The sequence below is a fragment of the Oncorhynchus masou genome, chromosome 17 (genome assembly GCF_036934945.1).
Source record: "Oncorhynchus masou masou isolate Uvic2021 chromosome 17, UVic_Omas_1.1, whole genome shotgun sequence".
Classification (NCBI taxonomy): Eukaryota; Metazoa; Chordata; class Actinopteri; order Salmoniformes; family Salmonidae; genus Oncorhynchus; species Oncorhynchus masou.
In genome coordinates this window covers 20,194,412-20,208,894 of record NC_088228.1, presented here as the reverse complement: position 1 = coordinate 20,208,894, position 14,483 = coordinate 20,194,412, and the positions used below count along the sequence as shown (strand labels likewise).

At 44.1% G+C, this 14,483-nt stretch overlaps 1 protein-coding gene across 1 annotated transcript in view; it reads right to left on the bottom strand.

Moving 5' to 3' along the window:
* Positions 1-53: 53 nt before the first annotated feature.
* The window catches only part of LOC135558662 (brefeldin A-inhibited guanine nucleotide-exchange protein 1-like), a 29,308-nt gene continuing 14,878 nt past the window's right edge, over positions 54-14,483 (bottom strand). The window contains exons 13-38 of the mRNA XM_064992670.1: positions 14,320-14,428; positions 13,545-13,749; positions 13,223-13,334; positions 12,835-13,040; positions 12,102-12,186; positions 11,818-11,983; positions 11,472-11,623; positions 10,269-10,556; positions 8,567-8,717; positions 8,176-8,266; positions 8,019-8,059; positions 7,606-7,775; positions 7,320-7,471; positions 6,847-7,019; positions 6,501-6,661; positions 6,106-6,236; positions 5,567-5,696; positions 5,271-5,406; positions 4,920-5,058; positions 4,739-4,805; positions 3,462-3,621; positions 3,112-3,251; positions 2,743-2,911; positions 2,001-2,139; positions 1,536-1,653; positions 54-1,270 (exon numbers count right to left, since the gene is read on the bottom strand). Of these exons, the coding sequence (XP_064848742.1) occupies positions 1,097-1,270; positions 1,536-1,653; positions 2,001-2,139; positions 2,743-2,911; positions 3,112-3,251; positions 3,462-3,621; positions 4,739-4,805; positions 4,920-5,058; positions 5,271-5,406; positions 5,567-5,696; positions 6,106-6,236; positions 6,501-6,661; positions 6,847-7,019; positions 7,320-7,471; positions 7,606-7,775; positions 8,019-8,059; positions 8,176-8,266; positions 8,567-8,717; positions 10,269-10,556; positions 11,472-11,623; positions 11,818-11,983; positions 12,102-12,186; positions 12,835-13,040; positions 13,223-13,334; positions 13,545-13,749; positions 14,320-14,428 (3,765 nt within the window). The 3' untranslated portion in view covers positions 54-1,096. The remainder of the gene's footprint in view (positions 1,271-1,535; positions 1,654-2,000; positions 2,140-2,742; positions 2,912-3,111; positions 3,252-3,461; positions 3,622-4,738; positions 4,806-4,919; positions 5,059-5,270; positions 5,407-5,566; positions 5,697-6,105; positions 6,237-6,500; positions 6,662-6,846; positions 7,020-7,319; positions 7,472-7,605; positions 7,776-8,018; positions 8,060-8,175; positions 8,267-8,566; positions 8,718-10,268; positions 10,557-11,471; positions 11,624-11,817; positions 11,984-12,101; positions 12,187-12,834; positions 13,041-13,222; positions 13,335-13,544; positions 13,750-14,319; positions 14,429-14,483) is intronic.

Below are 14,483 nucleotides of genomic sequence, written 5' to 3'. Positions count from 1 at the left end.
CGACAGGCCCCTAAGCCATGCATGACAAGTAGCAAAATAAGCATTGAGGCAACTGAATCGTCTGTCAGTTACATATCAATGCAAAGACAAACCTTTATTAACTAATGAGAATGTTCCTGGTGGTAATTAAGTGTGTCATGTACACCTCTTGTTTCCCAATATAACTGACTCACCAAGAAACACTATCCTCACAGTACAGCTTCAAACACCATGAGTGTCTTGATTTTCATAACTCAGCAGACATCTATTTAACCTCCATATATTCAATGTAGAATTGTTTTCTTTTTTAAAATGACAATACATCAAACATGTGGTGACTGCTGACAAGATTTAGCAAATTCAAATGTGTTTAAATTTAAACAAAGTACTACAGTATATACATAGAATGGAATAACATTTACTCATCTTCATACAATAGTGTCATGTTAAGGTTAAGTTGAAATGACAAGTGCTGTTAGATTTCAAAAGAAAAATGCATGACAGGTTTTAAGTTGCGTTTACACCGGCAGCCCAATTCTGATCTTTTTTTCACAAATCAGATCTGATGTAATTAGTGGAATTTAAAAAAAGATCAGAACTGGTCTGTAAACATGGCCTTGGTATATTACAAAGTTACTTTTGAATTGTCTAGTTGTATTGGAGGGCTGCTGTTTGGTACCTAGTGGCTGTGCAAAAGAAAAATCACTGCTAACGTTACTCATCCTTTTCACTAACAATTTCATACCTCCTCAGTTCCATAAAATAATGCCAAGAGATACCAACAAGCACACATCACAGCCTCCACAATGTTAGTTAGTCCTCTGGTCAGATGGGGAGAAATGACCAGAATAATTGCACTGTTATAACCATCATCTGTATGATATTGTAGGGTATTTCTATGCTGTACAAGGAAGCCATACTGCAGCCATTCATTCAGTGCTTTTCTGGGCCCCACTCACCACACTACCGTCAATAGTTAACATCACTGTGCAGCATGGAGGATCTTCCAGTACCATAATGTAGTGCCATTTGGGATGCACCCTTCCCCTCTCCCACCCCAGAGAGAGACTCTGAGCAGCCTGTGTACTGTGCTGGTCCTGGTCCACTAGTGATGATGTCACTGGCTCCCAGCAGGACCTAGCTCCTCTCGGTGACTAGGCAGCAGTGAGATGTCGAAGGCGTTGCCGATGCGGAGAAAGAACTTACGCAGCACGGCCCGGAGTTCTGGAATCAGGTCAAACTGCATGATCTCACAGAGAAGCGGGAAGTACCTGGATGCATGGGCCTTGAACTGGATAGTACAGGGATACAGGAAGGGACGCAATTAGCTCATTCTCCATCAAAGACATGGGAAGGGAAAATTACAACTTATTTTTTGGTACAGTGTTGTATATGGGGTTTAGGGTGAAATTGCCCCTAGACGCTGATCTTGGGTGAGTCTTACATTTCCCCCCACTATGGTTAAAGACTGGGGGAGGGGAAACTGATGCTAGATCTGTATCTAGGGGAAACTTCATGTCAGAGGTGTATGTGGCTCTACTTTCTGATTGACTCACCCTGTCATCGCTGATCTTCACAACCTTGGTAAGGAAGAGGAGGAGGAGATTGGTCCAGGCTTCCCGGTGGCTCTCTGACGTCAGAGTGAGGAAGTAGGCCAGGGCCTCCCCACACACACTGCAATAGACAGAGAGATGTTACGGAAGTGAGTGAATGTGGAACGTATTTCCAGATCCGAGCAGCAGAATATTAACCTGGTGGAACCCAGCCTGATCTCAGGATAACTCACATTCTGTTTCACTTTAAACAAAATGTAAGTCCAGCAGTCAGTCTGACTGACCAGACTAGCAAAACATAGGTTCCTGTCTCAAAGTCTGTGCTATTCACTCTTGTCCACAATGAGGGACTAAAAGGTGCTGAACAGACAAACTCTTAACACAAGTCAATAGCACCATTTCCTCCAGCGAAGTTCTTGTTAAAGTGTCTTGTTAAAGAACAGAAAAAAAACAACTTTATGTTCTTACTTGAGCAGTCGTCTCTGCACCTCCTCCCAGGCTGCCTTGCGGCTGTCATCTGTGTACATGCGGAACAGGATGCGGAGGCCACAGGCCAGACTGTTGGTCTCCTGCTTCAACAGGTTGGGTTTGGACTTCCCCTTGAAACCTTAGAAACACCAACATGCTGTGAGACAACTGCTACTGTATGTTAGTCTCCGTATGTATCAAGTGTCTCTGAGTAGGAGTGCTGATCTGTGATAAGATCCCCTCCGTCCATGTCATTTTATTCATTGTGATCTAAAAAGGCAAAAATGATCCAAACTCAGCTTTCCTACTCTGAGACGCCTGACACATACACCTCCAGATAAGAGTTTGCTGTGACAGTGTGAAGGTATTGAGCAGGGGTGTCGAACCCATCGGCGAACCCCCCGGGGAACGCATTCGGTCTTCAACGAGGTCTGGAAGGCCACACTGAAAATTTATTTCCTTGGCATCAAAAAATTCCTCTATCTGTAGTTTTTAATAGTTAGTTCCCTGACTGTGCACAGTGATTATTAGCAAGCTGGACAGTCAAGAAACGGTATGAATATAGGCCCATATAGTCATTTTAAAGGCCCATATAGTCATTTTCAAGTATCTTAAATTAGTTTTTATGTTTACTTTTTTTTATTTTTTTTACTCAAACCACCCTCGGGCTGGATTGGACCGCCTCATGTGCAGGATTCGGGCCGCTTGACACCCCTGGTATCGAGGGTCCTGAGTCACATACCAGCCTTCCACAGGACAGTCCTCTGCTCGTTGTTGGAGTTAAAGGCCTTGGCGAAGCGGTGGGACTCCAGCAGACAGTCCAGCAGTTTGAAGAGCTGATCCGAGGTCAGATAGTGGTACATTCCCTGGTCCTGGGCCTCCAACTGGACATCTGCATCTACTGTGTCTCTCTGGAGAGGTTGGCAACACAATGCTCAGTTATAACCAAATGTTAGTAAGCCTTACTGATTCAAACTTTTTTTTAGTTGTTAGTTGTAATAACATTGACAGCCCCTCTCAAAATAATATTTGCCATAAAATAAATATTGCCCATAATGGCTTTGCTTCAGTTATTGAAACAGAACGACTTCAACACTAACTCTTTGGTTACCTGTGCAGCAGCCAGGTTCTCTGCATCCTCCTTCCTGCTGCTGGCGGGAAAGAAGACCATGTTGTCTATGGTCTGGATCAGCTCCAGCTGCACAACACACTTAATGAGCAGCGCTGAGAATAACCTCTGCTCCTGCATCTCTGCAACACATTGACAGACACAGCACAGCCAGTTTGAGGGGCAGGAAGAGAGGAATAGGAGGCAGGAGAGAAACATGGCCACGGGGAGAGATATGGAGGGTTAGGGATGGTGACTGTGGGGGAGAAGGTCAGGGACAGGGGGAGAGAAAGGGAGAGACAACAAGGGGAGGGCTGCCTGGGACATGCCCATACACCTCCACACAAACTCACTGGCTGGGTTCCTAGCCCTGGGGCCGTCCTCATGTGTGCCCGAGGAGCCGCTGTATGTCCTCTGCCTCTGGTTCTCCAGGGAGATCCTGTCCACACTGCACACTGACTGCTGGTCCTCCGTACGAGTCTGAATGTCCACTGACTTCTGGGATATGGAGTCCTGAGAACACAAGAGAGGGACCGGTATGTAGCCTAGATTTGAAACACATCATACATAATCACAACCAATGATTCCTATTAGCCACTTTCAATGCAACATACCGAAACAAAAACTATGCAAGACTTTGTAGGCAAAACTAACTATGCAAGAGATTTAATTGTAGGATTCTTTTACATCTTTTACATTTACTCAACACAGACCGGTGCGCCATAACCAATCAGAGCTGTAGTAGGCCCATATGCAAATAAATCATTGCTATATATGGATGTGTCATTCACTTTGAACTGGATGATTTTACAGCATGAGCGGTCACGATTATTATGGGCTTGTTTTAAGATAAAAGTGAGAGCTGCATGTAGCCACTTGTGCACATTTGTTCATATTATTTACTAGTTAGTGAGTTATTAGCCCAGTTATAGATCATTTCTAGTCAACAATGGGGGGAGTGATTGCTTCCTACAAGAGCACAAAACATGTACACTTCTAGCCATCTTTGAAATGCGAGTCAGATAAAGAGCTTTTTTAGTGTCTTAAAGGGGCAGTGTCGAGACAAGGCAGAAAGTAGGATAATTTGTCTTATTCTCTGTAATAATGGTATGGGAATAATAATCCATTTTATTTTGTAAAGTGGTTTCTTGCATCAAACAACAAAATGTCAGTCACCTCCTCGTCCGAAGGACAAGTGGATAAATAGGTTAGTGTCAAGCCCTGCATGTAGGCCTACATTGAACTCCACACATTGGTAGATACTGTATGCTGAATGATAGAACCGCTATTTCCATGTTAAAATGTTATGTGATAAATGTTCTCAATTTTTTATGCTAGGCCCCTACTGGTAGGCCTACATTATGATCAGTCAGTGGTGTTAAAACAGTAAATTAACGCGGGTACAGCCTCAGTGTTCACAGTAAACACAACGTTCAAGTTTGCGCTCAGCTGGCCTGAAATTTGCTCAGTGCCGAAAAATATCAGAGGGAACATCGATAACAACTCAGCATGCTGTTTCGATTCATTTGAGCGTTAAGAAGTACTGTATTGGGAAATCAGTGTGAAGTCTCAAACATAACCCAAATAAATGGTCAAAGTGGAATGGTGAACACACGAGCAGTAAACCTACCAGGTTTGAGAGGTCGTACTGTGGCATCAGCTCCCCCTCTCCTCCAGCTGGTCTCCACGTCAGTAACCTAAGGACAGCAGACCCAACACAGAACAGAGTCAATTTACTCTTGCTATGAATTCTGCACACTTACAGTGGTTCAACTGCAGTAATAACTTCCTGTAATTAGAAAGGGTCTTACGTATGAGGGATGGTTGTTTTGAAGATGTCCAGCATACAGTTACAGGTTTTGTCCCATATCTCTGGGCTAAACTTCTCCCCATTCAGAATGACTACATTTTCCAGACAGTTGGTCCCTGAGCGCGCCAGCTGCTCGTTGTCTGAGGAGAGACAGAGGTCAGAGAGAGACAGAGAGACAGAGAGAGAAAGAGAAAGAGAGAGAGAGAAAGAGAGAGAGAAAGAGAGAGAGAAAGAGAGAGAGAAAGAGAGAGAGAGAAAGAGAGAAGATCAAAGATAGAGTGAAGAAAGAGGGGGTCCTAAACTCTGAGGTGTTTTAGATGAGACAAGGAACCAACCAGCCCTCTCCTCTCACCTTGTTGTACACACCAGTACAGTTGGGACAGGATATCATCCAGGAGAATATCACTGAGAGGCTCAAAGTATTGAGTGAAGACATCACAGATGGCGTAAAGTGCATGGTTACAGGTGGTGGTCATCCATTCAGCTTTCTGGGTTTGAAGAGGAAAACGAAGTTAATAAAATGCAGCAGCTGGCACCTTATTCCCTATGTAGTGCACCACTTTTGACCAGTACTCAATTTGGGACACACACTATGTATTTTATGGCAGTGACACAAAGTTCCGGAAAATTAGGTTAGCTTAGTCTAACCTCAGTCTGCTGCTCTGGAAGTTTCATGTTGTCAAAGATCCTAAAGATGATCCTGAACAGATCCTGCCACCAGTGTTTCTTGTAGGTGTGACCATAGGTCTTCATCACCTCAAACATCACAGTCAAGCCCCTAGAGCAATGGCAAGGAAACAGGGATGATTTATTAGTAGAGGGTCCACACTCAGAAAAGTGTATTCTGCTATTTTACTCATTAAGGCAACAAAAACAGGGATGATCATATCACTTGTGAAACTCATTCATTCATGCCAGGTTGACAAAATAAAGACTACTGCTGGTAGTTCATTGTGCATACATTGATTTGACTCATTATCCTCCAGTCAGAAGATGAGACAAGGACTAGGGACACAGGTATTCAATCAAATAAATGTATTTTTAGAAAGGTCTTTTTACATCAGCAGTTGTCACAAAGTGTTTTACATGTACCTGGCCTAAACCCCAAAGAGCAAGCAATGCAGAAGCACAGTGGCCTGGGAAAACGTCCTAGATGTTTGTTCCAGGTAGGATGAGAAGGGCCTTACCTGGTCCTGACGTCCAGTTTACACCGGTTGATGATGCAGGAGAGCTCAAACAGGATGGGGAACCATCCTCGCACCCACACCCGGTCCTCCGGGGCTACATTCATGTCATCGCTGGTGTAGTCTTTGAAGGCCTGAAGGAGGAGAGGTTTACATCCATGGGTAAGAGAGGAATCTCATGGCCATTCAGAGAGTTGGATGGTCCGGAATAAATTACATTATTGATCTCCATTATCACTTATATAACCCTACAATAGTTTTTGGTTTGTTTGACTATTTCATAATTTATAACTTCTGCCCAACTACTAAACATCTTAGTTTTATCTCTGATATACACCATCAAACTGTTAATTATTGGAGTATTTTAAGTCCTTCTCAATGTAGTGCTCACTGCTCACCTGTGGCCTCTCAGACACGTATTTGGCACAGTGGCGGATGAGGCGGATGGCCTCCATGCTGGTGTCAGGGAAGGAGGCGTTGCAGGCAAACTCAGACAGACACTTTACAGCATCCTGGAAGGAGTCAATGGTGGCCGGGAAGTGCTTCTCAAATACATTCGCTGAGAACAAAAACATTTAAAAAAACAGAGAAATTACTAGATACAGGAACGGGTAATAAGACAGGTTTCTCTGAGTTTCTCTTTGCACTACCATCCTCTATTATTCTTCATGTTGACATCGGTAAGTCATGTCATTGCCCAAGGAGTAGCTAGTGTTGGTCAGACTCAGAGAACCCAACACTTACTGACGATGTAGCCGGTGGTCTGGAAGGCCAGCTCTACGATGCTCCCGTCCTGGTCCGAGGCAGCCAGGTGGAACACTGAGAAGATGTTCTTCCAGCCCGACCGGATGTTCCCAGCCTGGGAGTTCACCATCTGAGCTATACACCTCACCACCATGTCTCGAATGGTGGGAGACCTGTTGGCGTTACAGATTCAATCATTATGGAATCATTGCTTCAATTCAAGGTTTTAATCATTTTCCAGGTTTGAATTGTTGAATAAGTTCAAGGTTTAAATCATTGAATACTTTCAAGTTTTGAATCGTTGAATCATTTCAAGATTTGAATAAGTGAATTGTTTCAAGGTTTGAATAGTTTTGAATCATTTATTTTTTTGTAGAAGGCCACAAAGGATACAATTGCAGCAATTTTGACAAGCATTGGAATTTCATTCCATGCACTAATTAGTGCAGGTTACAAAATGAAACAAAGCAGACCTGTTCTTCTTCATGATATGTTCGAAAGGCCTCAAGAAATCCTTCTGGAAACGGAAGTTGGCGAGCTCTCCTTTTTCTAAGAATTTCATAGACAGCTGCCTCAGGGAGTCAACAGCAAATATAGCCACATCCTCATTGGAGTTACATCCAACCTGTACAGATACAAATGCATCTGAACCACTGTTGTCTCCCCCGAAAACCAGCAAGAGAACAGCTCCATATAAATACATGCAGATTATGCATTTTTTTCAACAGAAATTGCTACCTAGTTAAAAAACACAAAAACCTTGTTAAAATGGTCCCCGATGACTTCCCAAATTCTAGACCATTGAAGCCTGATGCGTCCCATGTTGTAGTAGGAAATCTCCACAATCTTCTGAAGGCTGAACATACGCGGATGTGTCGGTGAGGCAAGCTCGTCCATGGATACCGCACACAACCACCGGACAAAATCAACTGCAAAATGACAACAAATGCATATCAAGCTGTTAATATTCATGTATACTCAAACAATAATGATCAAATATATCATACATTTACCCTGTATAACTTCAGAGTACAAACTACCTACCTCGATTCAAACTGATTGATTTGGTTTTGTTTCAACCATTATTTTTGTTCAAACATTATTACCTTCAGCACAAATGAGGTTAAATCTACACAGCATTTTTTTGTAGAGAAATATCAATCAATACCAACCTATTGCATTGCCATCGAGTCTGGTAGAACCAGTAAATATCCTGAGAAAACAACAACAACATAAGATGAATTTTTCTTTTAGAGGTTTATTGAGTAATAAAACAGGAGAGGAAACAGCAAATAAATTCCATCATAGGGCCCCATTCTATCAGCCTACCTGTCAACAGCAACGACGACACTCTGGGAGCTTGTCTCTCCAATGGACTCCTGAATACTGGCTATTTGTTTACGGTCCACATTACCTCCAACTGCAAGACAAACAATGTGTAATGAGAAATAGCTACGGTACATGTTTTAAGAAAACACCTATAGTCAGACAATGATACATAAGATTATATTACACATTATGAATAGAATATAAAAACCAAACCAGGCATTGTGACAATAGCCCAGAGACTCATCTAAAAGCCTTGTGCATTCCAAATGGCACCTTAGTATATCCCATATAGCGTACTACTTTTAGCAGAGCCCTATAGGGTTAGGGTGGAAAAGGGAACAGGGTGCCATTTGGGATGCAGCCTCTGTCATGGAAAGGCAAGAGGACTGACCCAGTCCCAGGTACTCTGAGCTGTCTGAGGCCTGCTCTCTCAGACTGGCCAGGAGGCCCCCTTTGGCCGGGACTGTCCCTGAGATGTAGCGAGCCTTCACCCCTGTCCCGATAAGTTGGGCCAGCTCCAACTGACTGATACACTTCAGGATCTGTGAAAGACAGGACAGAAGAGTTGGGGTTCATATTTTCTGTTCCTATTCAATCTTTATTTAGCCTGGTAAGTAATTTAAAAACCATTCTCATTTGTGATAACTAGCAGGAGAGAAGTGAGAGTTACTGATATTCTAATACCTTTATTTAGCCTGGTAAGTGATTGAGAACAAATTCATTTTCTGACATCGACGAAGTCGGTCAACAATGAAAAAACAGTGACAATATACTGGGAGAGAGAAGCCATTGAAAACGTATCCTGGTTAATCAAGAGGTGAACCATTGACCATTGAATGTGGACAACTACAAATACCTAGGTGTCTGGCTAGACTGTAAACTCTCCTTCCAGACTCGTATTAAACATCTCCAATCCAAAATTAAATATAGAATCGGCTTCATATTTCGCAACAAAGCCTCCTTCACTCACGCTGCCAAACATACCCTCCTAAATCTGACGATCCTACCGATCCTTGACTTCAGCGAGACTCCAACACTTTACTCAGCAAACTGGATGCAGTCTATCACAGTGCATCCGTTTTGTCACCAAAGCCCCATATACCACCCACCACCGTGACCTGTATGCTGTCGTGGGCCCTCGCTACATATACATTGCCAGACCTACTGGCTCCAGTTCATCGATAAGTCTTTGCTAGATAAAGCTCCGCCTTAACAACACCCACTTGTAGCACGCGCTCCAGCAGGTATATCTCACAGGTCATCCCAAAGCCAACTCCTCTTTTGGCCACCTTTCCTTCCAGTTCTCTGCTGCCAATGACTGGACTAAATTGCAAAGAAAATATAAAAAAATAAATAAATAAAAATACAATAAAAAAACAATAAAAAAATAAATAAATCGCTGAAGTTGGGGACTTATATCTCCCTCGCTAACTTTAAGCATTAGCTATCTGAGCAGCTTACCGATTGCTGCAGCTGTACACTACACATGTGTAAATATCCCATCCAATCTACCTACCTCATCCCCACATTGTTTGATTTACTTTTTTGCACACTAGTATCTCTACTTGCACATCATTATCTGCACATCTATTACTCCAGTGTTAATTCGCTGAATTGTAATTACTTTGGTACTATGGTCTATTTATTGCCCTACCTCCTCACGCCCTTTACACGCCCTTTACACACACTGTATATAGATTTTCTATTGTGTTATTGACTGTACGCTTGTTTATTCCATGTGTAACTCTGTGTTGTTTGTGTCGCACTGCTTTGCGTTATCTTGGCCAGGTCGCAGTTGTAAATGAGAACTTGTTCTCAACTGGCCTACCTGGTTAAATAAAGGTGGAGAAAAAAACAAAAAAACAAAATGCAGTGACAATATACTATAGAACAGAGTTTCTCAATCCTGGTTCTGGGGAATGAAAGGGGTGGACATTGAATGTTTTGCCCCAGCACTACACACCTGATTCAAATCATCAAAGCTGAATGATCAGTTGATCATTTGAATCAGCTGTTTACTGCTATGGCAAAAAAACTAAACGTGCACCCCTTTGGGTCCCCAGGACCAAGATAGAAGACAGAGTGAGACTAACCTCGTGCCAGGAGTTGCCCAGGTAGTTGCCATCAGTGTGGGCGACGGTGATGAGAGTCTTGATGGTGTCGATGTTCTTCTGCTTCATCTCAGAGATACCAGAGCTGGCTGTGAGCAGGGTGAACCGCGCCAGGGCCTGGACGTACGCATCACGCTCTAGCTGGATGGTGAAGATGCAGGCTATCCTGATGGCACAGCGGATCCCCTCCAGACACAGAGAGGCTACCTCAGTGTCATCACAGTCCTGAAGACCCACGCTGAACGCTGCTAAGAACGGGGTCCATGCCAACTGGGGGGAGAAAAAAAACACAACGTCAATACACAAAGAAGGATTTCATGAGGGTTGTAATATGATCTTAAAATTGTATTCTGCATTTGGTTACAGCATCAGCTACATTCCCATTTCATACTGAAAGGAATGCATTAGTACTGTGAGTAATGGTGACATATGGTAGCAGCAGTGGGATGTTGTACCTTGAACATTGGTCTGAATATATAAATAGAATGAGTTTCATTCTAATGTTTGTCCTACTGGTAATTCATGCTAATGGTCTGACGTGGTCTCTGTGAGTTACCTTGAACATAGGTCTAACCATAGAAATAGAACGAGTGTATTTCTTTTTTTCATTCTTTCTATGGGTCTGACGTGGTCTAGGCGGGTTACCTTGAACATGGGTCTGACGTGGTCTAGGTGGGTTACCTTGAACATGGGTCTGACGTGGTCTAGGCGGGTTACGTTGAACATGGGTCTGACGTGGTCTAGGCGGGTTACCTTGAACATGGGTCTGACGTGGTCTAGGCGGGTTACCTTGAACATGGGTCTGACGTGGTCTAGGCGGGTTACCTTGAACATGGGTCTGACGTGGTCTAGGCGGGTTACCTTGAACATGGGTCTGACGTGGTCTAGGCGGGTTACCTTGAACATGGGTCTGACGTGGTCTAGGCGGGTTACCTTGAACATGGGTCTGACGTGGTCTAGGCGGGTTACCTTGAACATGGGTCTGACGTGGTCTAGGCGGGTTACCTTGAACATGGGTCTGACGTGGTCTAGGCGGGTTACCTTGAACATGGGTCTGACGTGGTCTAGGCGGGTTACCTTGAACATGGGTCTGACGTGGTCTAGGCGCGTTACCTTGAACATGGGTCTGACGTGGTCTAGGCGGGTTACCTTGAACATGGGTCTGACGTGGTCTAGGCGGGTTACCTTGAACATGGGTCTGACGTGGTCTAGGTGGGTGGCGCTGGTGAAGGGAGCCTGGACGTGGCTGACTGCCTCCATCAGGGCCTTGGCTGTCTTAGCCATCTGCTCCATCTCTACATTATACAGCAGACGCCTCTGCTTCTCACTGGCTACACCTGGAGGAAACAGAGACTTGGTGGGCATGCTCTCACATACAAAACACACCTACTGTACACACACTGTCAACAACTAGCCACACAAGACCCTATGTTGATGCAATCACTGTGCCTCTGAGGACAGAGAAGCTTTGAATCCATTTAGTGTGCTTGTTTCTTCTTGACCCGTGTCATTTTGTCATCCAGCAACTTACTTTGTTTGCTGGATTTGAGGGTTAATTTTTTGGTTTCATTCATGGCTATTTTCTTCCCTGCGATTTCATCGTAAATAGCTGACAGGTACTCCTCAGGTAAATCTTTGCTGTCGTTGATTCCTCGGTTCATCTTGATGTATTGCTCTTTTGTCATTTTATTCTTCACCTACATTTTTTTTTTAAATTAAAAAAATAATTAAAAAAATGTTTGGTCACAGCTCATGTTTTAACATATGAGAAAATGACCTCTCTTAATTAAGAAACCGTTTGCTTGACATACTTACTTGGGGACTGTGAAGGTCTGTTGTCAGCATAATGATTGAATAAGCCAGGACATAGGCCGTATCTGCACTAGCGAACTCAGTTTGCCTGAAGGAACAGAGAAAACCCCCAATGTCATAACATGTACTGTGTAATATTATCAGGGTGGCTGCGGATAGGAATTCTCTGGAACTCTCTGCTCTACTCGTTCGGCTGCCCAGGGAACAGGCTACTCTGGTGAATTTCAGAGATGAATGGAAAAGGTGCAGCCAAAACATGCAGCCAAAACATGCAGCCAAAACAAAACAGAATGCGCCACTGGGCTTACAGGACCTTTGTAACAACACCGTACATCTCAAGATCTAAAAGGCACATTCTCATTAAGCTGATTGAGATCAAATGGTTGGCATGCAGACATGTGGGTAAAACTTGAAGAATTATCATACAAGATTAACAGTGAGAAATGTGAAGGCAGGGTGACCACAAACATTTGTGAGGAAAGTAGAGGTACATGAACAGAACGTGATCCGGATCTTCAGCTCTGGGGAAGAGGCTTCCAGGGGGGCGGATCATGGCGGTTACCTTCGGATCCGCAGCCTCGGCCTAACATTAGAACAACCTACATCTATTAAAGCCACACCATGGACTGCATCCCAAATGGCACCCTATTCCATTGTCAAAAGTAGTGCACTATAAAGGGGAAAGGGTGCCACTTGGGACGCAAGACATGCAGTCTGTCTACTGATAGAGACTCACCCGTGGTTACATTCTAAATATCTGGCCGCAAATTTTTCCATGAGACGATCAATCTTCTGGGCCTCTCCGGGCAGACGGAAGCCCTCCAGGAATAGACGCAGAGCCGAGACAAAGTCCTTGCCTTGGAAATCCATCTGGTCAACATAGGCGTACATCACCTCTTTATTAATGCGCTCGTTATCCCCGATGAACTCACCCACCTGAGTCTGATAAGCAAAGGAGGAAGTCCATATATAGGCATTTCAATATACACAAACACAAAGGAAATACAGTGTATATCCAATACGTTTGTGGACATCAGTAAGAAGAACACAAGTTAGAAAGCTCTTTTTACAGGCTAAGAGGAAGTTAGTCTCGTTCATTGCATGTAATTTCAGCAGGTGCTTACAGAGTCTAGCCTCTCCTCCTGGTGCAGGAACTGGGCTAGGTCCTCTGGTGTGGTACCCAGCATCCCTTGCTCCTGCAGGTACTGGATGCCCCTCTTTGGCTTCTTGTTGAACCTGCACAGGAAGAAAGAGAGGGGGATAAGTCTGTGATAAGTGACTGAGCAGATTGACTGATCTACAAATCATAATGATTAGTTATTTAGGATGCAAGGTGATTTGTAGATTAGCTTGTGTGCTCAGTCCGACTCTCAAACACAGCCACACTGAGCTCTCTGGGCCACTGATAGCTGCTCTGACTACACTTCCAGTCTCCAACACACTTACAGGTCGATGCCTTGCTCGATGATCTCTTTCTGCTGCTTGAGGACCTCGAACTGCTCTGCGTTGTCCGTTCCTGACATGAGGGTGCTGTAGGAGCCGATGCCTGAGGAGGCACTGGAGTCCAGGGAGTTGAGGCTGCCGTAGCGGTTGATACTCTCTGGTGGCTTGGTGCTCTCACTGGGCTCCTGATCCACGGGCTTCTCCTGACCTACAGAAGAGGGGCGGCAAGTAGGGACATCCCATAATATTAAGAATAACCCTTTCCTTTATAAACACTGTTAGAGGTCTCAACCTGGGTCATCTCAGGGGCTCACTACTGTACCAGGTCTGCAGCTGTAAGCCTGAACACCACCTGTGTTCACAGCGGGTTAGCAAACACAAGGCCACACAACAAACTGAAAGGTAGCTACGACCTAACACTAAGGCAGAGGGGATTTTTTGCTAAAACTGATTATCAAGATCAACCTCAGGCTCTAACTGGAACAATGGGTGTCTAAGGCTATGAATACATTTCAGCATTTACCTGCTCTTCCTTAAAAGATCAAAGATAGAGAGCAAAACAGATCCAGATCAGTGATGGAACACGTAACGATAAACAAAAAATGTAGTTCAGTGTGAGCTGGAGAGAGATCTCAGGTGTGTAGTTAAACCCTCAGCGGGTTTGTGTGTCAGTAAGAAGGGCCTGGGCTATTGCAGTAGCTCTGGTTATGAATGAGGACAGTTTGGTCTCAGAAGAAACACAGAAGCTCTTATTCAACAGTAGTAAGTGGTATCTTACCTAGACTGGTCTGAGAGTTAGGGTTCACATACTGATCATTGCTCCACTCCACCATACACTTTAGAATGGACACCAGACACTCCAGACCCTTTTTCCTCAAGCTCAGTTCCTACAACAACAACAAAGAACACACATTAAAAATGGTCACACAACAGGAAAGGAGA